This window comes from Lepisosteus platostomus, chromosome 7 (assembly GCF_059453375.1).
Source record: "Lepisosteus platostomus isolate fLepPlt1 chromosome 7, fLepPlt1.hap1, whole genome shotgun sequence".
Classification (NCBI taxonomy): Eukaryota; Metazoa; Chordata; class Actinopteri; order Semionotiformes; family Lepisosteidae; genus Lepisosteus; species Lepisosteus platostomus.
Window position 1 is genome coordinate 36,396,644 of NC_142617.1, and position 25,030 is coordinate 36,421,673.

Below are 25,030 nucleotides of genomic sequence, written 5' to 3' on the forward strand. Positions count from 1 at the left end.
GGTCACCCAAAACAAAGAAGGACTGTGGTAATTGGTCACATTAGGTGGTTGTCATGTCAGCACCTGACTCCAGAGATGTGGGGTAGGCTAACATTACCATGGTAAACAGCCACACCTTCACTCTTCTGTTAATGCTGGTTATAACAGACAAATAATTGAAGAAAGATGTGATGTGAAGATGTGAAGAACGGGTTAACTGATTCCTTTCTGCACAAGGACTGGACTTCTTGTGACACCAGACATTCCAGGCTTAGAGTTATGGCAGGAAAGGGGGATAAGGATTCCAGATGCCCCCCTTCTCAAGGAAGGAAACCTAACACTGACCATTTGGCCAAAGTCTGTGAACTGTCCAAACACCGTGACCTCCCCCCATTGCTATAGTAATGAACTACGTCAGAAGCGGCAGAAAAGTGCTATTACCATAGCAATTAGCTACGTCAGAAGCAGCAGAAAAGGGCTGTATAAACTGGAAGTTTTGTACTGGCACTTTGAACAATACTTCTATTTTATTGTTCCTTGCATACAATAAAACTCATCTGTTTAACTTCATCTCGGGATCCAGAACACATTTGTCTGTTACATCATAATCAAACAGAAGGCCTCTGTGCTATTATGAGCACCTCAGCCTTTCGTGGGGCAGGCTACATAAGGTCAGGTCAGACTGCACTCGGCAGGCTGGCACAAAGTCTGCTCTAGTGAAGTCTTCCTGTGAATTTGCTCCTTGCTTTGTTTTCTAGTTCCTGTGTTCCTCTGTTCCTGGTTCCCTGTTTGCTACCTGTGTTCCCGAGTTGTTGTAGTTGTTCCTGTGTTCCCTCTCTAGTGCTTGTTTTGGATTCCTGGCCTGCTACTGGATCTCCCCATATGCTTGAATAACTTCAATGTGTAATATGTACAATTTGCACAGAGTCGGTATGGACTCTGGCTTGCTCAACCTACTCTCACGGATTTCCCCTCATTTTTTGGACAGGGTTTCGTTTGTTCTTTTCGACCTTGACTCCTACCTGCACGACAATGAACTGGAAGAGCGCCTCTGGACAGGAACCTGGCAGCCCGTGTGCACTTTCAGCCACAGCCCCTCCAGCTGGCAAACAAAGTGCTCGGCCCAGCCCCAGTGTGTGCATAGCACCGCTCCGCCTTTCACTACTCAGCCACAGCTCGCGTTCCGCTCACACCTGTTTTGCTCCACTTCCCCCACCCCCTCCACTTTGCTGCTTGCGTTACGCTTGGCAAAGCTCGCCTGACAAAAGTCCTCTCCTGTCTGCCAGAGTGGTGGACCTAACAGCGGTCCGTTAAAATAATGAAGTTAAAAAACAATTATCGTCAGGAAGAATTCTATTTGGTCTCTAGCACATGTGATCGCATGATTTGACTTGTGCCTCAGACTAAAATTTGCATTGAAGTAAACTGAAACACTTATTTGGCTTACATATTAAACCCTCTGGAGTGGGCACTTTGGATGTGTCTTTGCTTTGTTTCCCAAGGTACACTTTAATGTAATACTAAAAACAGAGTCTCAGCATCCATGCCAGTTAAGATTCCTTACCACACCGAGATCAACTGATCTAAGGGATTAAGTAAAACAATTTAGCAGCATGGAAAATTCTCCTACTTACCATTTGACTAAATTCACACCCCACCTTTCTTTCATTTATGCAGAACTGTGGAAATATATTTGAAAACCCCAATTCTTGAACGTTTTTATGTTGTTAAATCAAACCAGTATAACATAAATAATAATAATAAAACTGCAAAACAACCAAAATGTCAATGTCTAATATTATGTATGAATTTAAAAAGCCACAAATTTTAAAAAGTAAAAGAAACAATTTTTACTGAGACCTTTTAAGAAGGTAGGCTGATGGAGTTAGCAGTGTTGGGGGAGATAACTTACAGTATAAAACGTTATCCATTACAGTCATTAAGTTTCTCTTACAAATGATTAATTTTTAAAATTAACAAGTAATCCATTAAAAGAAGCCTTTCCCAATACGTGTTGTCTGCACATATAGATAGGAATCCCATAGTTCTGTAAATACTGTAGCGATCAGAAGAACTTGACTGTTGAACATTTGATCTCCAATGCACTTTCAAGAAATGTCAAAAAAGCATATTTAGTTTTGAATTATTTTAATTTAAGAAGTTATCAAATATGAATAACATTTCTTCAATAAACCAATATTATATGTGTAGAAATCCCAAATATATTAATATGCCATAATACAGTTAATTTCTTTTATACGTTTTTCACAATCTTCAAAGTACTGTACAATAGCACAGATGCACATCAGAAACAAAAATAAGGTGGGGAAAAAGTCCAGCAAAATAAATTAGAAAAAAAAAACAAGACATTATGAACTTCAGGGAAAATAGAGTTTGTTTTGAAAATGTCAAAAATATCAGAGTTTCAAATGGACTTGGGCAATGATTGTCACCAATGTGATGCTGAACACAAGAAGGCTCTATCACCCACGGTGTGGAGCCAGGTCTTCAGATGGTACAGCCAATCCAGGATTAAGGACTGGATTTGCTCAAGAAAACGTTCATATGGAGGTAGACCATTACATGCCTTCTACATGAGCAGAAGACCCTTTAATTGCCCTGTAAAGTGAAATTTACATTAGATGGAAGTTGTGTTGATGCACAACACATTTAAATGGCATACAGACTGCAGGATGTTGGACATTCTGAAGCTTATTTACTACCAGAAGTAACACCTTTAAGTGAAGTGTTAATCTCGATTAAATAAAAGCATTTATTAATGTTTCAGCATCATATAGGCAAGGGTTTTACTTGAGCAATGTTAGGCAGGTGGTAGAAAGAGACCCTTGCAATGCTCCCTTATATGTGTTCCAAATGATAACTAGGGTCAAAAGTAACACCAAGGTTTCTAACGTCCATTAAAGGTTTGATTTCAGCACCGTCAACAAAACACTTTGCAACTCTGCAAAACTGTGATTGGGAGCCTATAAGCTTAAGCTAGGTCTTGTTGGTTTAGTTGAAGGATCTACTGCCTCCAAATCTTAGTTTTAGACATCTATAAAGTGCAGGAGTAGTATCTAGTCTGCAGGTGCATCTGTGCATCAGTGAAGTGAAACACAGCCAAGAATGACAAAACCTCAAACGATGAGGCAACGCATACATATTAAAAAGCAATGGTCCCAGCACAGAACATTATGGAACACCCTGAGTAAATGGAACAATATGAGTTTTACAACAGTGAAAACTTTACAAACTAAGTCCTTGAAGCCAAACCAATGAAGGGAGACAGTGTCAAGAGTGGCACTTAAGTTCAGAAGAACCAAGAAGAATTAAGTAACTCACAGTCAGAAGCCATTATCAAATCATTAACTACCACCACCAACTAAATCCTTAACAAGGGCTGTTTCAATATAGTCTCTGTCGAAACCAAAACCGTTCAGAGCACATTACACTCAAAACTAAACTGTAAATTAATCTCCCACCACTAGTTAACACCACTGAGTGAGCTTTGAAATAAGAACCTTACACTAAAAAAACACAATGTATTCCAAAGTGTGCCCAGCAAAAAACAGCAGGTATAAAGTCATTTTCCAGATGTTCAATAAGAATTGCTTCTTCCAACCATTTCCCAGTTCCTTCCATTTCTCTATATATTTCTGTATCCCTTTTCACTTGTTGTATCTGCACACGGATAATGTGGGCTACAACAGACATTTAAATCAAACAATATCTTTATGGGGTATAAAAACCAGCAATGTTTATTGCTAAAGTTTAATAAGGCCTTTTAAGGACAGGATTCTACCAGCAGCTGCTGCATCCCAGTTATGCACGTTCTCACCCAATGCCACAAGGTTAGGAATACTGAAAGTGTAACCCATTAACCCATTTTTTTAATTAACTGAAATAGAGAAGTGATGGTCTGATCGGCATAAACACTAATATATAAAACCGTGATGTAACAGCACATGGCCTTCAGCGGTTTACCCTGTTCTCAAACTGGCCTTTTTCAAATAGATACATTTGGTTCATGCACCCATTTCCTTCTGAATCCTTTAAGCTACTTGATTGGTCATCATGTTTTCTTTTTGATCCAAAGGTTTATTCTTCGGATTATAACCCAATCTTCCTGTTTTTTTGTGACTACAATTCTTAAACAAGAAACAGGAGAATTGGTACTTCCTTCTATATTGTTTTTCTCAAACTGCCCATCAACAAAATCACCAAGTTTGATATAATGTGAACATTCAACTCTATTCTCCAACATGACTGGTTTTGTTCCCTGTTCCACCTCTGCAGACTGTAGCTTGTCCTTCATTCTGTCCTGGGAGCCTGAAAGGATCAAGACACGTGATAACATAGCTGGTTTGTGCAGCACAATGGTAAAGTAGCTACCTGGAGATGGAGACTTTCCCCAGAAGTAGTCTTCTCCATTGTCATAAGCTTTATTAGCAGTGTACTTCTCAAACTGAGTGATGTTGGTAAAGATGTCTGCTGGAGGGTTGTCAGGAATATCACTGGGATTCTCTTCAAAATCATTATCCTTTAAGTGGTTCTTGGTCCCTTGAAAGGAGGAATACAGCCCCACATGTTGAAATAAAGAAGGTCTGAAACGAATCACTTCCTTTTGAGCAAGAAGTGCTCGGAAATGACCTAACAGCCAGTCACAGGGCATCTCCTGGTAGAAAAGAAAAAGAAACTGAGCAAGTCGTGGCAGGTCACTGGAATGGTATAGCTTGCCAATGTAGCCAAGCTTGGAAAATTCCAGGGTCACCCAAAATGAGTCCTTTCGCGATGTAAGGAACTTTTTAATGGAAGTGAAAAAGTTCTTGGAGCAGAGAACATCGTCCTCTATCATAACATAGTAACGTGAGAGGTTGGCACAGAAGTTGAAAAGGAAGGCATAGTCCACATTCTGCTTGGAACGGAAGTAGACGCGGTCGGGCGCGTCGTTGAAGTTTCTCTTCAGTCCCTCTAGATGAGGGTACTGCTCTTGAGGCGCATGAATTACCATTAGATGGCCTTTCAGGACATGGTGTGGGAACCTCAAGGAGATGTCCTTCACCACCTGAATGTTCCAGTCCTTGTCAAAGTCTGCAAGGAGGACCACCACCACCATCTCTTTCAGCTCTTCATCAGAGGACTGTGTAAAAATAGAATTGAGCGTTTCCAGGAGGTAATTGCCTTTCTTTCGCTTGACCGACGAGAGACCCACCGTGAGGTATTCTGAAAGGAAGAAAATGCATTACTCTCTCATACTCTCTAGTAATGTCATCTCTTCACAAAAATGCCTTTTTTACTAAGTCTTAAGGTATTTGGACTCAAACTCCTATTGAATATTTCACACTTGCCTTTTGAAGCCATATGACTGATGTAGAGGTTAGCAATTAGAATTAGTAGTTGTGATGACAATGGTCAAACTGGTCTGATATCAGAAACTTTAAGTGGATTAAGATACAGTGAGGTTGAGTGTTGAGTTGTGTGTATTTTGCCCACCAGAGAAAGGATCTTCCAATCAAGCCTACTTAAGCACGGTGACAGGTGGGCACTGGATAAACCTATTATTCACATAAACTACAAACTCAAATGAGCCCAACCCCATACCAATCAGAGGTTCCTGTGAAAAGTATCAGCCTGCACAACAGGAATTAAACACAATGTCAAACACCTGGAGAACAATCTACTAAAAGTAAAGGGGCAAATTGTAATTGCTGAAGAAATCCTGGAAGGGATTCTGTAAGATTAAGAAAGTTATTTGTCTACTGTGGAGTGTTGAAATTGAAGAACTCAGTTATAAAATGGACATTACAGGATGAGAGAACATGAGGCTTCTTTTTCCCCACTATTTCTTTCTGAAGACCTAATCCCTACTTGGTTTCCAATTGTTTTTGTTATAAACCCACTCAGATTGGAATGGTTCATTTTGTGTTCACATCTTGGTTCACACTTCCAAAACCTGTAACTTCACACAAGGCAGGAGGAGGAATGCACACCTCAAACCCACACACCCTTGAGATATTTATATTGATATTTAGATATTTATAGACTACATAACCCTGTACATGAGGCTTGTCCTACACTGACAGGACTGCAAGCCTACAGTGATACCAGCCTAAATTCAGCTAGTCACCTAAACACCATGACTTCAGCTCTGCAATGCCTGGATCACAGAGCTCAATCTGCAACCAAGAGAGTGCCTCTTCCAATCGCACCTCTCAAGAGCAACAGAACCATAATTCCTGAGAGCAATAGAACCACCTCTGCTTGTCCTGCTGCGAAAGAACCAGATAACGCGAGCAGGTGAACTCCTAAGACTACTTGGCTTACAAGATAACATTAATTACACATAAGTCTATATATTCACCTATTATAAATTGAATATGCATGGTAACGATACACTGATCATTGCAATATACTATATATAATCACATGCTCTGTTGGCACACTCTGCTGTAGAATTCTGACTCATTATTCCTGACCAGGCGCTAGTGCATTTTAAATAAGATACCTGTGGTTGTATGTGACACAGGCATAGATGAAAGACAGGGATGGTCACTCATAAAGCCCTATTCATGATAATAACATAAGGTGACCGTAGCTGGACACTGACTACAAAACTCAGGTTGGTAGCTGCGTTTGCATGCATAGACTGCAAAGGAACCTAAACGTAACCTAATCGTAAAGGTTTATTCCATGCAGAAAGGAAAAGAAAAGAGATACAACATTTCAGCTGTGGAGTCTTCTTCAGGTGCGTGAAGAGGGCTTTACACCTGAAGAAAGCTCCACAGCCAAAACATTGTCTTCTTTTGGTTTCAGCAAACTTCTACTTGTTCCTTTGCAGACTATAAAGTTCGCTCAGCACTCCTGTGGGGGATAAACCTTGTGTGTCTTCTCCCAGTGCTCTCTGGAAATGGCCATTACCTCAAACCTTCACTGGACTGCATTGTGACTCCTTGCATCCCTCCACTGTGTTCATTAAGTCAACATCATAGCACCGATTTTGTGAGCAGGTTCCCAATGTAAACTTTTAAAATTATTTATTTATTTTTTTAACTTTGACACCTCTTTATTTGTAGTTTGTTTCAAAAGTTATTTGCCTAGGAAAACAATCTGCCATCACATCCTGAATATAAAATCATGTGCTTTGTGCCATAAAGTGAATGTATCCCCAAAACGTCTTTTAATTCCTGTATGGAAAGATATCTGTACGCTTGTAGTCATATAAAGACAAGAGCAATGCAGTCTTTTAAAATATACTACAGTGACTACTAGCAGTAATATAGTATAGATTTAACTAGCCAAGCTTACTTTGTTTCTGCACAGGAAATCCTGCCAGGAAGTGGTAAGAGATATTAAGCGGTGAAGAATCATTTTGCAGTTCGGTGAAACTCTGCAGGTTTTTTTCAGAGTTCAGCTGCTGTGAGACAATCTCTCTTGCCCATCGCTTCTCTTCCTCCTGCAAATGCAAAGCACTTTTAAGATTTGTTTGTATAAAACTGGCATTGACACTTTCTACCTTTTCGTCTTTTATGGTTACTTGAATGGCCAAGTGCTGGCTTTGAAAAAGAAATCGATGGGTTCAACTGGGATTAACTGGTGACTTCCGAGACAAAACTGAATTTTCATGAGTATTCCCTGAGTGAAGACGCTGTAGATGGAACTGGAGTTGGGGTTAATCAGACAAAACCATCATGATTAGAAATTTCAATAAATTATTGTATTATGTATTACAATAATATAATTACATTAAATGGTTTGCAATCACATCTTTACATCCTTTATTGTCAATGAAAGCTCCAAATTTAGCAATAAATCTTGCAATTAATCCCATATACACTATGCTTACAATGATAACATTAAAATGGCATTACCTGCTAAAAACACAAAGAGTCGTCACTTACAGACTGATTAGTATTTCTGCACAGCAGGAATTAAATTAAAGGAATTAATTGTTGTTTAGTCATATCTGTGCCAACCTTTATCAAGTGTAACTTGTGATGTGGACAATATCAGCACGTTGTACAATGAGATCTCCTTAATTGTATGAACAAAACTCAAATCGTAAGCAGCATGTTCATATGTTAAAGGTAGTATAGATCTTGTAATGAGAAATCTTGTTTAGACACTGACTCAAAAACCCGCGAAAACCCATGGCTGTCCTTTTTCTATTAAGCAATAAAAAATAATGATAGGAGTTCACGTACAGTGGATAAATCCCCCTTGTTATTTCGTGTAATGTAGAGGACAAGGACGAGGCAAAGAAAAGGCAGGTAAGCGACAGTCTTCTTCCAATAGATTCGCATTGTCAATGGACGTCTGAAGCAAGGATGGCAACACTCCCCGTGTCTAGAGCAACTCGATCAACCTGTGGAACTGAAGAGTACAAACACGTCAAATCTGCCTGTTCCTGACTGCAGGACTTCCCAGTGCCACTCATTTGTTAAACGTACTAGACTGTACTCCTCTCAGATACTTAAAGATCTTACTGATAAAAGTCACTGATAAAGTTAACTTCAGATTTCCCAAAGATTAAGAACTGAAAACAACAAAAAGACATCATTACTACAATTCCTGTGAAGATTTTCTAAAACACAATGGAAAGCTCTAAACAAGTGAAATCCTGAAGATACTGAGATCAGGACTGTGAAGTCCTATGTGATCAAAAATGCTGTATTATCATTTCACCCCTCAAATTTTACTACCTTTTGTGACCTTTAGCAAAGAAAACATGGTTTATTTCTACACAAAGCAGAAGTTTTCCTAATCGTAAAGGTTTATTCCATGCAGAAAGGAAAAGAAAAGAGATACAACATTTCAGCTGTGGAGTCTTCTTCAGGTGCGTGAAGAGGGCTTTACACCAGAAGAAAGCTCCACAGCCAAAACATTGTCTTCTTTTGGTTTCAGCAAACTTCTACTTGTTCCTTTGCAGACTATAAAGTTCGCTCAACACAGTTCGCTTCTTGGTAGGAATCCTGGAAGGGGGTGGGAGTATTTTGTCAGTATTTTGTTCTGTTTTTGAAACTTTTAAACAAAAAATAAAACATTCTAAAAACATAAAAAAAGAAAAAAGTTAACAAATAACTGCCATAGCCCTTGTTATGTTAAAACTCTGAAAAGAATGGCAGGCAAAATTCTACAAGTCCTATACATCCCTAAATGTGGTTTAATGTATTTTTTGTATTGTTCCTTACTTTCATGAAAATCTATTTTATGGGTATAATAGGCATTATATGGCAAGGGAAGTTTTCCCTCAGACAAAACCTTCAATGTTCTGCACGGCTTTCAGCACCGTTTTCTCTTTAAAAACTTGCCACAAGACCTTTTGAAATTATTTCAACACCGCTTTTAAGGATACTTTACACAACTGCAGTAGTATGGTGCAATTCAGTGGATAGTTCAAGATACAGGGTGGGCGTTGACCTGCCTGGTACAGAGAATGATATCCTGTTCATCTTCATTACAGGAGGCATGAGTCTAGGACTCTTATTCTTTGTCTGTCCCCTGTTGTGTAAAGTTTAAGACATACAGTATGGGCACTGTTACACAACATTTAACTTTTGTTAATTTTACTTTACATAAAACCACCATAAATTTTACCAGACTTTTTAAATCCAATAATTTATTTTTTAAAATTTTATTGGATGATGCAGTCTATTCATTATATTATGAAATAAATTCATGTGACCTAAGCAGTGCTTTGAATAGTTCTTAAATCAAAGACAGTATTCACATTACTATTACAGTACAGCTCTTCATAAAGATTAAATTAATTCCTGTGATCATGTGGGTTTTGCCCACAACCCAAAAAAGAATGCTGGCTAAGGTAATTGGTACTTCTCTTTTTTTAATTAATTTAACTTGCAGACATTTGTATCCAAAGCAACATACATTTGTACAAGTTTGGCATTTTACTGAAGCAATCTGAGTGAAGTGTAGTACTGTACCTGGTTCATGGGTATAACAGCAGTGCAGGAATCTAACCCATGACCTACTAGGAGCAGTACAGAGCCTTAACCAGTCCCAAACACACTGAAGAGTAAATATGAAAAGCAGGTGTGCAGCTACCAGATACATAATTTACAGCGCTAGATTTTAATATTAGACTGACTGGGAATTAAAAAATTAATTTCCAGTCAGTACTGACGTAATTTCAGACACACCTCAAACAATCCTTGACAAGTTTTCCCAACAATTCTGTTTTTCCAACAAACCTATTATTAGAACAAAGGAAAAAGTGATAGGTTTATTCCATGCTGAAAAAAAGAAGAAAGAAAACAATGTTCTGGCCGTGAAGCCTTCTTCAGGTGTGTGCAGCCTACACATGCTGACGCAGCTACTCACCTGAACTGCAGTTTTTTTTTTTGCTTGCAGTAGTTTTCTAAGGAGCATCGTTTTCTATTTTGCGATTTGAAAGTGCCATGAAATACTCATACTGCCAGCACAGCCACAGTGCTACCTTAACATACTTTTTAAGAGCTCCTGGGTCAATTTTAGCTCCATGTTTTCTTTAAGTAAACTTAAAGATGTCAAAGGCATATGATCTAGAAACAAAACAGGTGTGGAAAATATGAGGTACTATTTACAGTAGGAAACCTTTGTACTTAGCAAGGCAAAGTCCATTAATCTGGTTTATATGAATGAATGTTAAGGTTTATGATTGCCTCCTTTTTTGGCATCAGTTTAAAGGAAAGACAAGTTACTGGGCTGTTCATAGCCTGCAATTTTTTTTTTTTTACAAGATGTAACAGCCAAACACAGTCTGCCACTGACAGGACATAATATGGAACACCACAAATCATGGGACTCATCAAGAACGTGCCCTCACTATAGTGCACGTATACTCACAATGTGTGGGGAAAAAAAAAATCATTTTTATCACAAAGCACTGAGCTTTTAAGAAAGAAAAAAACGAAAACACCCAAAACTTGATTGTTTAAGAAGTACAAGTCTTGAATTTATATTAATGTTTTGGATTTCATTTTCTGGTTTTGATGGTATTTTGAGATTTTCAGTAACATAGTAAACCAGTCAAGTTTAACGAACTATAAAATAATCTAGATCATTGGTTGACTTTTGAAAGATATGAAGTGTTCCCCTAAATTACATCATCTCAGTTTCAGCATTCATCTCTTAACTTTCACGGTTTTTAATCCATTAACTTAAACACATTTCTCTAAAAGCATAGCACCTGTAATATGAAAACTAATCTTCTCTGAAGAACTTTGTTCCTGCTTACATTCAAATTGGTGTCCACAATAATCCCAATGTATTACAGATGCTTCAGTACTCCCTCATGGCATTCCTGATAATGAAAGCTTGGATTTTTTTTGCAAATTAATTTGATAAGATGTGATAGGACTGAAATAATGTGACTGGCTTCCTCCAATCATTTATGTCAAATCTATTAGCACCACTGTTATCCTTGATCCTGGGTTGACTTCCGAACCTCATGCGTAACATGGTAAAGTGCATTTTTCCCCACCCACAAAATACTACCTGACTGCATCATTAGCTGTACATGTAGAGAGAAATAGGATTCAGATTTTGTTTTTTAAAAAAAATCTCATTGTTGTAGTATACTACAGGAGTCCATAAATCTGCACTGAACACTACAAATCTTGAGAATTCTGAAGCTACACTTGACTAAGTTACACACAAGAGATCCCTAATGTCTTGGAGCCCTCATGCTGACTTTGTGGGGTTGTTAAGGTGATTTTAAAATCCTTTGGCTTGCATCCCAGCCTTTACACGGCCATGTAGCAGATATGTTATCTGCTTGCTGCCCTCAACATAACCTTCTCTCAGTAGATTCTGGTTTACCATGTTCCCACTGCATGTCCGTCGTCCGTGGGTGACAGAGCCTATTGTTGCTCTAGAACACCACTCCAAAACCAGCCAGAGGCTTTTTTTATCTAACATCCAAATTAACCTTTTTAATCAAGGATTTGATTGTGCTTGTCTTATCTTCAGCGTCATCTACAGCGTTTTATTGGCTTTGTAATTTTACTTAACTGCAAAGTGCATTGAGATAATCGTTTTCCAAGGCAGTATATAAAAAAGTATATTATTCTTAATAGAAGTTATCAAGACATCTAGAAAATTAATTATGGTTTGTAAAAAAGTATAATGTTAATCTATCAATTTTCACTTCACTTTTCTCTACAGCCAGTACTCTATTCATATTATTTCCACTTGAACTAACTGCGCGTTTTGTTTCGCTTCTTCCGCTTAGCAAAACAAAATATTGGAGTTGCTTTCATTTATTATTTATCGCCTCCCGTTATCTAATCACTTTCAGTGCATCATTATCACCCACAGAACACAGACATTTTAGAAGCGAAGTACTGTACTGCACAAAATCGTTCATTTAAAACCACAGCAATAAAAATTGAATGCAACGTTAGTTTTAAAAATCAACCGAATTCGTGTTTTGCGTAAGATGCAAGCCAGCTGAATCTAGTAGGACGAGGTCCATCTTAAGTGTTTTCTATATTTTATTTAAATGATAAAACCACGTGCTTTCACACTAAACTGAATGTTAGGACAAATTTAACTCGATGAGACTGCGCGAATGTACTACACCGGTACACAGCTAGTTATTCATATGACGCGTTTCAAGGTAACTTTACGCTGTTCTTGTTTAACCGGTTTGTACAGTAAAAACGTTCCACACTTGAACATGTAAAAAATAAAACCGGAAACCATCCGTTAACATACAGACTACATTAATGTTGGATGAATAAGCAGAAAGTACCACTGTGGCGTGCTCATTAACTTGACCTTACCCATGTCGTTATCTCCATACATTCATTAAAAGAAACATTTAAACCGTCTTTATATCCACATGACGTCAATTTGCGTCTTTTTAAATCTTTACATAAGAGAACGGAACCTACGCAAATTTAATATTAATCTCGAACTGATCAAGGCATATTTTCAAGGCAGAAACGTACAGTACAGCGGTTCACTCACCTCTAGGTTAAATTTTGGAAGTTCCGCTTGGATCGTCAAGCGATGAAAACTAATCCCATACCCTTTAAACCCAAAGGAGCCGGTTGCTCCTTTGAGGCCATTGATGTAATAACAAAAACATGAGGTTATGTGTCGCACCCCTACATAACCTGATGCTGTCTCCCGCACATTCAACTGTGACAGCCCAGCTTCGACAGTTTAACCAGTTTATTTTAAGTGTCGGTACCCTGCTGCCAATAGGCGGAAGTAGCTTTTGGGAGGAAAAAAAAGGAATGTAGGAAGAGAACAAAACCACAAAATTTGCCTGCCTATCTGAACACGGGTATCTGATTGGCTATCAGGATGTCGTTATTAAAAGACCCTATTAACTACACCAAAACAAACCTCGGCCTTAAGGTCATTTTCTCAGGCTGTTACAAGTGTGGTAACCAAGAGTGCGACGAACGTCCTTCTATATTAAGCAAGGTGCAAAGTGGTGTCCTAAAAGGGACATTTCGTGATAGTTTCTGAAAAAAAAATCACTCCAAGGCTCCTGGAGACTGCAAGACTGCTCGGTGCCACGAGTGACCCGCTGAGCAAACGGGAAGATGAACCCTATGCGGTACCTTAGGGGGTCTGGAGACGAGGGTAAAGTTCCCGGAGGGAATGAGGGCTTGGCGAGAGGCAAGGTCCGAGTCGAGTAACGAAAGGTAGGCGAGAAGGTTTCCAAGAGGATAAGACAGAAGGCATAGTTAAAAGGCAGTTCCGTGATTCAAAAGATCCAGGTGGATGCTGCACATTGGTGGTGGTGGAGGGGAGTCCCCATTACCTGTAAAGCGCTTTGAGTGGAGTGTCCAGAAAAGCGCTATATAAATGTAAGCAATTATTATTATTATTAAAAGGTGTAGGTCAGCGAGAAGGCTTCCAATCCAAGAGGACAAGACAGTAGACGCACTCGAAGGAAAGTTCCGAGGTTCGTAACTAAGACAGAGTAGGAACTCCAAAAAAAACGACCAATACCGGACGCAGAGTAGACGGTTCTGAAGGGTTTGAGTATTGTGCAAGGAAGAGGGTGCGTTGATTGATGGAGTGTCGTGGTTGACTGATTTGCAGAAGCGGTGTCGTTTGGCAGAAGTGTTCAGAGTTGGAGAGTAGCACGGGTGCGTTTCCGTGTGAGAATGTGGTAGGCAGAGGGCGTGACACTCGGAGTGTCTTACCCAGATAATGCATACTTGTGGTTTCTTATTTGGATAAGGGTTAACTTTGCCCAGCGATTAGCGGTGTTTAATAGCAACAGCAATAATAATAAACAGATGATCCATATGCTGTTCTGTGTTTAATGCAAAAACCTTTAAAAAACACTCAGTCCGTGAAATGACCAAAACATATTCTGATGTTGTGTGCTTTATTACTGCCAGGGCATTCCAGGCGTGTATTTTTGCATCTCTCTCATCCAGCTTTTTACTGTACGTTTGAAAATACACTTGAGAAGAAATAAATATTATTACTCTTTCTTAATCTCAGTATCAAGGCAATATCGATAATGCAGTGGAAATCCCACAGATAATTTATGCTTCTTTTTTTAATACTAGATTTTTAACATTTTCATCTTTGCATTTTTTATAATAACCGATTTACTTTGACTTTGAGTAGTAAACAAACTCAGTTTTGCTTCTTGGCAGCATAAGACATTAAAAGATAGTTGATGTACATTATCACATTTTTTAAACTGCATTTAAATAAAATGCCCCATATTAAAAACTTGAGTAGGGCAAAGAAATTTCAACCTAGAGTCGAAATATAGCTGTTGCCAAACAACTGATTCTGCCATACAACTGTCATCAACGTAAGAGAAAATCCCCCCTCCCCCCAAAAAAACTCAGACTAGCAAAGAGTAAGCAGTTTAGTTACATTTGCACAACAACAGCAGAAACAGTGGTACAAATACATTTTAACAACTGTTTTCAGCAGATTTTGGATCCTAACTTTTCCAAAGGCAGCAGTGAGTTTTAGCACCTTATTAACTGCTGATTTCACGTGGATCTGCTACTGTCTCACTTTCTCTGTGTCTTGTGCATCAAATTTAAAACAACTACCCGCTTGAGGTTTTAATCTGAATGTTTTTAAGATGGTGGGTTGCAGGAGGTTACCTTGAAAAACATCCCTAGTAGTTGTGCTGTAACGTTTATAGATTTCATCATTCTCGACCTCATGCAAAGTGGTGTTTGTACTTTTGCTTATAGAACTAAATATCTGCTTACGTATGTTCCCCTTTCCTTTAACAGTATGTATCCCAGAAACGATTTGCAGCACCAATGATACCTTTGGAGGCATTGCTGTGATATAACATCACTCCCTCGCCTGGTTCTGTTAAAGCTGGAGGATCACAGAGGGATAGTCATTTTGCAATGGCTTGCAAGTCTTACAGCATGAGATAGTGAGTTTGATGCAGGAGACCAGCTCCCTGCGGAACTTTGACTGTGTGCAAGCGTACAGGTACATGTTCACAGCAGCATTGCTGAGGCCCAGCATGGTGCCAATGTCAGCAGCCACATTGATGGGGATAGAGTAGTCGTTGCGGTTCACACCATAAAAGGCTGTCCGCAGGATTATCTGGGTGATGAAGCGAGTGACAGAGAGCAGGGCGAAGCTCATGGAAACTGTGATGAGGAGAACCATTGACTTTCTCTTTTTGGAGCGGAAATAGATGGCACATTTGTGGGGCAAATTGGGGTCATTGTGGACCTTGTTACTGTGGAGAATTTGACGGAGGGTCAGCCCATTCAGGGAGAAGATGATGATGAAGGGGAGAATGTACACCAAGGCGGTTTGGGACCACACCAAGGTGTGGACATAAAAATCTGTAGCCTCTTGGTTGTAAACGCAAGCCCAGAGCATTTCATGGTCACTCTCATTGAAGCTGGACTTATTGGACCAGTAGTAGGGAATGGCAAACAAGTGGCTGCAGGAAATAACGGTGATAATGACAATAATGGCACACCTTGGGGTGCACAGCTTTGTCTTGAGGCTCAGGGTGTTGATGGCCACAAAGCGCTCCACTGTGAAGGACACAACTAGCCATGTGGAGGCATTGTGAGCACCGTAATTGAAGATGTCCCTCAGGCTGCACCAGGGGTCCCAGCTCCAGTAGGGCTCAACGGTGTGGTACTTCAGCGTGATCTCCAGCACCACGATAAAAAAAAGCACCAGGGTGTCAGCCACTGAGATGGCCATCAAATAGTAGGTGCTGGATTTGGACAGCATGCAATTTCTCTTCCAGAAAATGAGGAAGGTCACAACATTTGCTGAAAAGAGGAAGGAAAAGTCATTTGAGAAGTGACACCCTTTTTAGAGCTTGAAAATAAAAACAAAACATATAATCAAACCTTGACAAAATGTGTATTAACATTGTCTACTATCTGACATGTTATGAGATCACATTTTCGTGCATTTATGTGCTATCACCAATAATCCTACTGTGTAGTATTTTGTCTAAATAAGCTGCCAATATGTTTGTTTTATGGTTGAAGCTGGGAATGATCCCTCAGAAGAAGTCAGTGTTGGAGAAAGACTCGGGGGGGGCACTGAGACATCTGCTTTTTCAGATTGGTAGTGTGTGATATAAAAAATGGTTTTAAAACTCATCTTATCATACACTTATTTGTTTTTTGTGTTGGATTTTTGAAATCTTATTCTTTATAAATTTCAGATTGATTGTACCTAAAACAGAATTGTTGGGTCCTCGATAATAATGAGCACACAATCGTCTTACATCAAATGCACGGCAAACATGCTGTTAAATTATTTCCATTTCACCAACGTTCCTAATTCTTTCAACAGAGAAAACATTCACAGTTAATTGGAAAGCACGTGTTACAATCTAACAAAGAAATCAATCCCAATATCTGTCATGCACCGCACCCCCATAAATATACTTGACGTGATTTGTCTTGTGATCATGAGTTTTGTGAAGCACAATAGAAAGTCTTGCGTCACTGTTTGGCAAGTATTTATTAGCTGGTGGAGAGTCTCTTTTAGAAAAAGCACTTGTCACCAGTGGTTTCTCAGATGATCTAAACAGATAAGAATAGAGAGTTGAAAACAATCTCATTGTTCTGTTTCTTACATTCAACATTTTGCACAAAGGGTGAAGTAGAAGTTCTGTGCCCACAGGGATCATGCTGGATTTTTAGCAAAAAATATCATCTCCACCAAAAGCATTCTTCAGGGTGGTGTTCAGGGGAAGCAGGGCCAAATCAAACCATTAAGTTCATACTCCGAATGCTTGCTAAAATTGTAGGAAATGGCGGGCGAGGACAGGAGTAATTAAGAGATGTATTAAAAAATAATAAGATATCATTGGTATAGAGAGAAATGTGATGCTGCATGTTGTTGACATGGTGATTTGTTTCACGGGTTCAAATAAAATGAAAAACAACACTAAAGACGGAAGGAAGCCCTATGGATATGAGGAGCTCTCGGAGGTTGGGAGCAATCTGCTGAAGGAGTTGGAGTATAACCATTTTAACATTCCAATGAATCATGTCCCTAACTTTGTATGATCTAAAGCCAACCAAGATGCCGTCTCAGCATCCAGGAATAGGACAGCTGGTGTTGATTTATTGTCCAAAATGGAATAAGGGAGACAGCAAGCAGTATTTAATGCCGACCAGGTTTAATAAATCCTCTTTGATGCTCCATTATGTTTAATCATGATAATTTAGTTCAAAACTGATGCTTCTCGGTGGCGATTCCGTAATTACTATCCGTCTCCAGGTATAGAATTTGTGGTCTAACTGCGGCCTAAAATGTATAATATGAAATTGGGTGGACGTTGGAATATACTTGTACTGTACCATGCCTGGTTGCCTAACAGAACTATAGCAGTATTGTCAGAAGCTTCCTCATATGTTCAACATTTGTTTAACTAGCCCTGTCGCTTTAGCATGTTTCTCTCTTGTTAGCTCCACCTTTTTAGATCTCTTGTTGTTTATTTTTTAATAATTAGAAAGTGTTTAAAAATCTAAAATCATATTAAGAAGGACATTAAAGAATTCATGCACAAGGATGAGCAATGCAGGCAATGAGATTTCAAAACCTAGCGCTTTTATTTTTATAAAGCACTTATAGTCTGTTATTTGTGGAATTGCTGTGGAGCTTATAACGAACATTCAGGAGGGATGTCAACAGCTACGTTCAATCAGCCTCGGCTGTTAGTAGTTCGTAATCATTTCTGACGTCATTTCATCACATAATACCCCCCTTCTCTTCTACGCAAATGTCTTTTGCCTCCCTCCTCCAACCAATCTCCAGCTGCACAGCTGCTCCTTGGTCACTCTTCACTCTACAGGAGGGTCCCAGGCTCTTCGTCCTATGGCCAGGAGTTTGGCCCTCATCCAAGCAGGTTAAGCCAAATTTACTGTGACAAATACTCAATAAACCTATCAATATGCATAATTCATGGGTGTTGTTATTCCTAGTTTATTTCCAATTGGAAGATGTGTGGAAATGTTACAATTCTTTGATTGTCATCTAATATCACCATTTTTGTTGAGAAAGGTTCCTTTTCTGTATTATGTAATTATGACATCAGCGAATTCTGTATTATCTTCTATTTCTATTTCAACAAAACTTTTTTTGTTTTTGCAAAGAAGTGACCCAAAGAATGTATGAGATGAGAGTTAAGATGGTTCCAGAGATGAGAGATTACCAGTTAAGCAACATTTCTGGCGTGACTAAAATAGAACAAAATAATGCAAATTGTGTCCAAGATCATCAGCCTGAACTGCTGATAGTGGACCTTCAAAAACAAAAAGGGATGAATGTTGCTGACTGGAACATTGTTTTGCAATGTGGGCATGCTCTGTTTTCTGTGCCTTTTTAATTTTTCACTTTCTGTTGGCCCAGACACATCTGTTTACTGCTTTGATTAGCTAAATAAACAATTTGATGTACAGTAGGAAAACCATGGATTTAAAGGAAGTATTCTTAACTCAGGCAATATGCTCATTTGAATTACTACAACACATCATTTTAGACAGACAAGAAGAGTCTGATCCTCCCTTCTGATGGTTACATACACATGTTCAGATTATGAAGTTCATTCAGATGTCCAGATGTTGGAAAACTGAGATATCTAAGGCCCCCTGATTTTGTTTTTTTTTTGTCTTTGATAACATAGGCAGTAAGATTAAAGGAGTGAATGATATTAAATATAAAAAATGGTTAAAGTTAAATTAGGTAACAGAGAGAAAATAGTCAGAGCATCCATCCAATTGAAATGGCTTCTTTACTGTTCAATAAAGGACTGTACCAAAGAAGCTAGTGAGAGGTTTTGGTTCAATAAGTTTATTGCATGTTTAATAACAGGTTAAAAATACAGAGGACCTACCCTAATCCGGCTTCTGGACAAGACATGTTCAGAAGTGTTTCAGGAGTGTCTGTGTTAACGTTTCCTTTACCATACCACACTAATAACTCACATCGAAAGAAGTCATTTGAATATGAAGAACAATGTAAGGTAAGTGTACAAGAAGGGTTCAACAGGCTTCTCTCCTAATTTATTCTGTAAAGAACTGCTATGAAACACAGAATTTCCTGACAGAAATTGTAATGGGAGCAACAGCAGAGTCTGATACTCTTGAAGTATAAATTAGTTTAGAAAAAATAAATACAGGAAAAATGTTTAAGGCACAGATGAAAAGGGCAATATTCATTGGTTATGAGATCTTTTAACAGCCAGGTATTGACTAATTAGGATTTACACTCTTTAGGGAACCTGATTTAAACAGGACAAAATTAAAGTTATATCTAGCCATGATCTTTGTGGATTCTGCACAGTCCTTGTTCAGATATACTTACTACTAATATGCTCTATGCCAGTTGAATCATGAATAAATTTGTACTGTTTATTGTTTGAACAGGACTATCGATACCTCATAACACGAAGAAAATGGAATATATATATATATAAACAAATAATTGACCAAATAATAACTTGCAGTTTGCTTTACACTACTGGCATAATTTCTGTACAGCCTGGGGGGTAGAAGATGTGAATGTTTTATCCCATGTAGTTATACCTACATCCACAAGTACAAATTAAACAAACAGCCAAGCAGTAGTAGAATGATGGAGAGATACAGTAGTACCACTGGTGATCTCATTATGGTACTACAGTACCAGCCTGAGAAACATTTTTTTATACACACACACTGTACTTATATGTGGAGGGTTTCAGGGGAGATTGAAATGCACAGTATAAAAGAATAAGAGGGAAAATATTATTTATGGGTTGTACACAAGGTCTGAATGATTAAAAAACACTCATTTATAAAAGTAGTTATTTTCCTCTTTAGTATAAGTGCAAGTATAGGTGTCAGCATATGCATAGCCTAAGATAACTGCTCACACATATCCATAAATATATTTTTGGTTAGGTACCATGTCTTTCATGCCGTGATGATTGTTCACATTTTTTCATTATGGTTTACGGTACCATGTAATATTCTTTTCCCTGAAAAAACAATAAACAACATTGAACATACAATCTAAGGAAATCTAAGAAACTGTAGACAGAGACCCATTCAAATTAGATGGTATACCCATCCATCTGCCTGTATATCTTGGAATGTGAATATGAATTAGGTCTTGTTGTTTCACAATGCTAGAAAGCAGATATGTACATGCACAAAGTGGAATTAAAAGTCTCTTTAGAATTTCTAGCATGGCAAAATTATTGCTCTTAAAAAACCCCGCAAAGTGTTTCTTGCAAGATATCTACCCATCCGTCTGTGAAAGCCAGAGGAGACAGAAGCAGAAATCGTCATACTTACAGGGAATGCCCACTATAGCTAGAACCGGGTAGAAGACTCTCTGCAGCATTACCATCCAATGCCCCTGGTCGGTCATACCTGAATCAGTGGGTTACACACTCTGACACCCAGCATCTGGCATTGCTGTTACTGCTGCAGCTGGGACTTGCATTTTATGGTTATTGTTCTCATAACGCTCAACAAACAGTTCAGCCTGGTCTCTTAATTCAGATGTGCATCCCTGAGGGATTATCTGGAGAGATCTGTGTTAATCATTGCTAGTCGGGTGCTGGAGTTGTGTTGTGTGGTGAAAAGATCATAAGCAGTCACAGGGGGCTCAGACCAGCCCACTGTTTGTGTGTCAGAGGAAGAATTATTGTCCAGTTATGATTGTCACAGAAGAAGAGTAAAAAACAGTTATTTGGAAAATGGGTTCAGGTTCTACTCTGTTTTTGTTTAATCACAATATTTATTGTTGTCATTTCTATCTTATACATATTGTATATGCATTGTATACATGGACTTTTCCCCCCAGGAACGGAACAGGACTTCTTGCAGAAGAGTTTTTTTGTGCTAAAATAAATTTAAATGACTAATGCATTTATCTATAACAACTTAAATGTATACTCACAGAATTAAAATTTGAAGACTGGAGTGACATACCTTAATCAATGGTAATAATAATATTTATAAAGTAACCTTCCAAACCCAATGTACAGTAAAAATAAACACAGGTATACAGGTTTATACACATGGAATGTAGGGCAATTAGACATAGATCTTGGAAAAAAGGAGAAGTTTTGATTTGAAGAGAGTCTGAATGAAAGTTATCCATAACACTGGAGCAGCAATGGAAAAGGCAGTCTCCAGAAATCCAAAATTTAGTCTTAGGTACAGTGTGCGGGGGACCAGCCTCAAGTGACTGGAGACTATGGGAGGGAGTGTAAACATGGAGGAGTACAGATATATATGATGGAGCCAGATTGTTTAAAGCCTTGAAAGGCAGTAACAAGATCTTATATCGAATATGTGGCTTTATATGCAACCAATGTAGAGACTTAAGTGTAGGAGTGATACGTATGCTGCCAAGGTCTGGTGTGGGTTACTCATCTAGCTGCAGAGTTTTTAATATACTGGAACTTGTTGAGAAGAGAGTTAGGGACCCCATAGAGTAAAGTGTGGCAAAAATCAAGCCATGATGTTATAAATGCATGAATCAGGCACTCAACATCAGACATGACAGAAATTATATTTCTAAGGTAATTTTTTTACACATTTTTGCAAGTGATATTGTTGCTTGAAGCATTACAAAAGAGAAACCAGACCAATTCCTCAACTGAAAGAAATGTCCTACGTGGACAGGTTAAAGGAACAAAATCTTATTCAAAGCCATAAAAGTCAAACAAGTGGATATGTTCCAGATTAGCAATGATAAGAAGATCCCTGAACACAAGCACTAATTGTGGAGGAACCTTCATGTCAGAGAACAGGAGAAGTTTCTTTGCTCAGTGTTTGGAAGTGGATGAACTGAAAGGGTTAAATTTGAAACCCACAAAAAATCGTCTAGCTACAATATTGGCAAACATTTTAGAAAAAAATTCCTGCAAGAAGGTGGAATCACAGTCTGGAATAGGCTAAATGGACTGTATCTTCTTTCTTAAGCATCCCAGAGTTCTGTCATGAATGCCGTCATACACAATACAGTGTAGTTCAGTCATAATCCCACAGATGGCACAGTAGCTTCACTCCTCAGACACTGAGTGTCTGAACCTGAGTTCCTGTCATACTGGGCAAAACTACTGTTGCACCAACACATCACCAGTGGTAAAGTTACCTAATAGCAGACTAAAAGCTGTTAGCTAGAGCCTAGTGCACTTCCCCGGGGGCAAGGAACAATGGCTGCAGTTGCACTAGGGGTGTTAAATATACTAACTACTCTGAGGAATTAGAAAATTCCTAACATTTTTGATTAACTGTTTTTTTCAGTCACTCTTTGGAAATATTACACAGTTCTGGTTTGATTTGCCAAAGAAACTGGCATTGTATTGCTCGTTTCCCAGAGTGTTACAATAGCTTTGCAGCAAGGTGAGTCAGATATTTGCCAATTTTAGTAGCACTTCTCTGATTAGTTACCTTTTATTGTGCCCTATTTCCTTTCAGCAATAAAGCAGTAAAACATAATTCAAATAGTCCCAGGTGCTATGAGACATTTGCGTATCATTATTACAGCAAACTTGATTTAATCCCATGTACTGTGTATCTGAAGGTAAATCTAAGTGGTAAATATTAAACATTTCCACAACACTTTTCACACAGACAGGTGTAATAAAGTAAAGGACAATAAGGCTGTTTTGTTAATTAACGTGAGTTAATTCATCCTTGTTTTATATAGTCACAGAGTCAGAGATAAGCTGACTTGCCCTGTTATAAAACGATTATAATGGCTGTTCTTGATAGGAAAATTACTTTCGAACATGTGCTGAAATTGATTTTTAGCACCAGGTGAAAAATCCTTTGATCTCCAACTTCACAATCAGAGACAAACTGGCTGAACATGCAGCCAGTGAGCAAGATCTACATACAGCAGCATAGTGCTGTGCATTACTGCCTTGTAACTCTAGGGCACTGAGCATGATTACAGTGTGGTGCATTTTGACAAATAATGTTGTATTATTTTACTTATAGTTATTGGGAAGGAGTAGGTCTCTGGACTAGTAACTGGGAAGTTGTGGGCTTAAATACCAGATGGAGTACTGCTGTTGATCCTCTATTGTGTTTTGAGTGGGGTGATCGAAACTGATCACAATATACTAAATGAGGTCTAACCAAAATATTGCACATTTGTAACATTCTGTATACCTTAAATCCTACATTCATATCTATATATTCATGCATTAAGTTGGAAAATATCACACAAGGCAAAATTATGTATCAGGAGCATGTTGGTGATATAAAAGCATTTTGAGCTAGGAAATCATATTTATTTTTTCTTAAGTTACCTTTTATGTCTGGGCAACAATACAACATGCTCTCAACTAGATTCTTTAAATTACTACACTAATCATTATACCAAATGCCCCTCATTTCAATAGATTTGGATCAGTAGCTTTATTTTAAAATTATGTGTGCTGAGGCATTGTGTTGTGTTTATGCTCTGCAGCCTTGATTCATTATGAAGATAGTATCTGGAAATGACTTGAATCAAACTCAGGAAACACCAGAAACACTGGAGCAAGTGTTCTAGGATCTCTGTGATACTGTTGTCACAGGAAAGCTCTAAATACGGAAACTGAAGTGAAAGATTTATGATGATGAGAGTGCTGACCCTCACTTCCCCTTCAGCTAACAGCTAAACAGCTAAGTTTAAGTTATCAACAATCCTGAACCTAGCCAGCATGGGTTTGGAAGGTGAAAGGAAAATAAGGGATGACACAGTAGTGCAGAGGTTAGCATTACTGCCTCACAATGGGTTCAGGTTCTGCCTGTGTTAACGTGGTTTCCTTGCTCTGCCTCCAAAGGCATATTGGTTGGTTAATTGCATTACAAATTTAAACTCCATGAAAGTAAGGCAAAAATAAGCCACAGTGTTGCTCTCTCCACTCCTTCAAATAAAACAGTATAGTTAAGCATACAACATTAAAATGCTGAAAAGTGCAATTTTTAAAGGGGCATCTCCTTGGTTATGAAATACAATTAGAGTAAGTGTTCTGGTAAATTTCTAGGTGCATTTGCACTTTATTAACAAATACTTTAAAGATCAATGGTAAGGAACAGCTAACAAATCAGCTTGAAGTCAAATAAAAATAGCACCACCTTGTGGCTTTATCAATTACAGGATTAAATCTACAAATCTTGCTAAATGTGTGTACAACTATCCTAACCCATTCAGAATATTTGATAATGCCTTCAAAGGAAGCTTTAAAGTCCCTCTTAATGCTCCCAAATAATCTAATTTCATTAACAAACAAATCCATCTACTGAATGTAATTCAATTTTCATAGTTAAGCAGTACTTCAGTCCAGTTGACACCCCGGTCAGAATTAAACTATTTAATCTAAACCCTTATGTTAATCTGTTACGATATAATAAAGATATGCAGTCTAGAGTTCTACAAATGTAAACAAGATCTCTGAAAGCAGGGCAACTTTATGAGCTTATGTATACAGAGAGCTCAAATTCATCCTCGTGTACTGCCTGTATTGAATTCATATTCATGGTTTATTAGAAAAATGTGTGGATTTATAGTATTAAGACATGTTAAACATTCCATAGTGATTTACTTCAACTTC

The 25,030-nt window shown here is 38.4% G+C and overlaps 1 protein-coding gene and 1 long non-coding RNA gene across 4 annotated transcripts; one reads left to right on the forward strand and one right to left on the reverse strand.

Moving 5' to 3' along the window:
* Positions 1–2,110: 2,110 nt before the first annotated feature.
* On the reverse strand, positions 2,111–13,703 carry LOC148658639 (alpha-1,3-mannosyl-glycoprotein 4-beta-N-acetylglucosaminyltransferase C-like). 3 transcript variants are annotated; one of them, XM_088640077.1, is made up of 5 exons: positions 12,949–13,210; positions 10,318–10,517; positions 8,181–8,349; positions 7,285–7,432; positions 2,111–5,202 (listed from the first exon to the last, which is right to left on the reverse strand). In XM_088640077.1, exons 3-5 carry the CDS (start codon positions 8,277–8,279, stop codon positions 4,052–4,054), a joined length of 1,398 nt encoding a protein of 465 aa, XP_088496203.1. In that variant the 5' UTR covers positions 8,280–8,349; positions 10,318–10,517; positions 12,949–13,210; the 3' UTR covers positions 2,111–4,051. The 3 variants fall into 3 exon arrangements, with proteins under 3 accessions (XP_088496203.1, XP_088496204.1, XP_088496202.1); XM_088640078.1 differs by lacking the exons at positions 10,318–10,517; positions 12,949–13,210 and adding an exon at positions 13,554–13,703; XM_088640076.1 differs by lacking the exon at positions 10,318–10,517.
* LOC148658640 (uncharacterized) lies at positions 13,665–17,250 on the forward strand. Its single transcript, XR_015940115.1, has 2 exons — positions 13,665–13,802; positions 15,213–17,250. It is a non-coding gene; the product is annotated as an uncharacterized LOC148658640 (long non-coding RNA).
* The last annotated feature ends 7,780 nt before the right edge of the window (positions 17,251–25,030 follow it).

What these genes read in the sequence shown, in the direction of transcription:
- LOC148658639 (XM_088640078.1), bottom strand. Translation starts at nt 8,279, where the DNA reads ATGCGAATCTATTGGAAGAAGACTGTCGCTTACCTGCCTTTTCTTTGC. An exon ending in ACAAGGGGGATTTATCCACT is followed by an intron (nt 7,433 to 8,180) that starts GTACGTGAACTC and finishes TTGCATTTGCAG; the next exon opens with GAGGAAGAGAAGCGATGGGC. An exon ending in ATTTCCTGTGCAGAAACAAA is followed by an intron (nt 5,203 to 7,284) that starts GTAAGCTTGGCT and finishes TCTTCCTTTCAG; the next exon opens with AATACCTCACGGTGGGTCTC.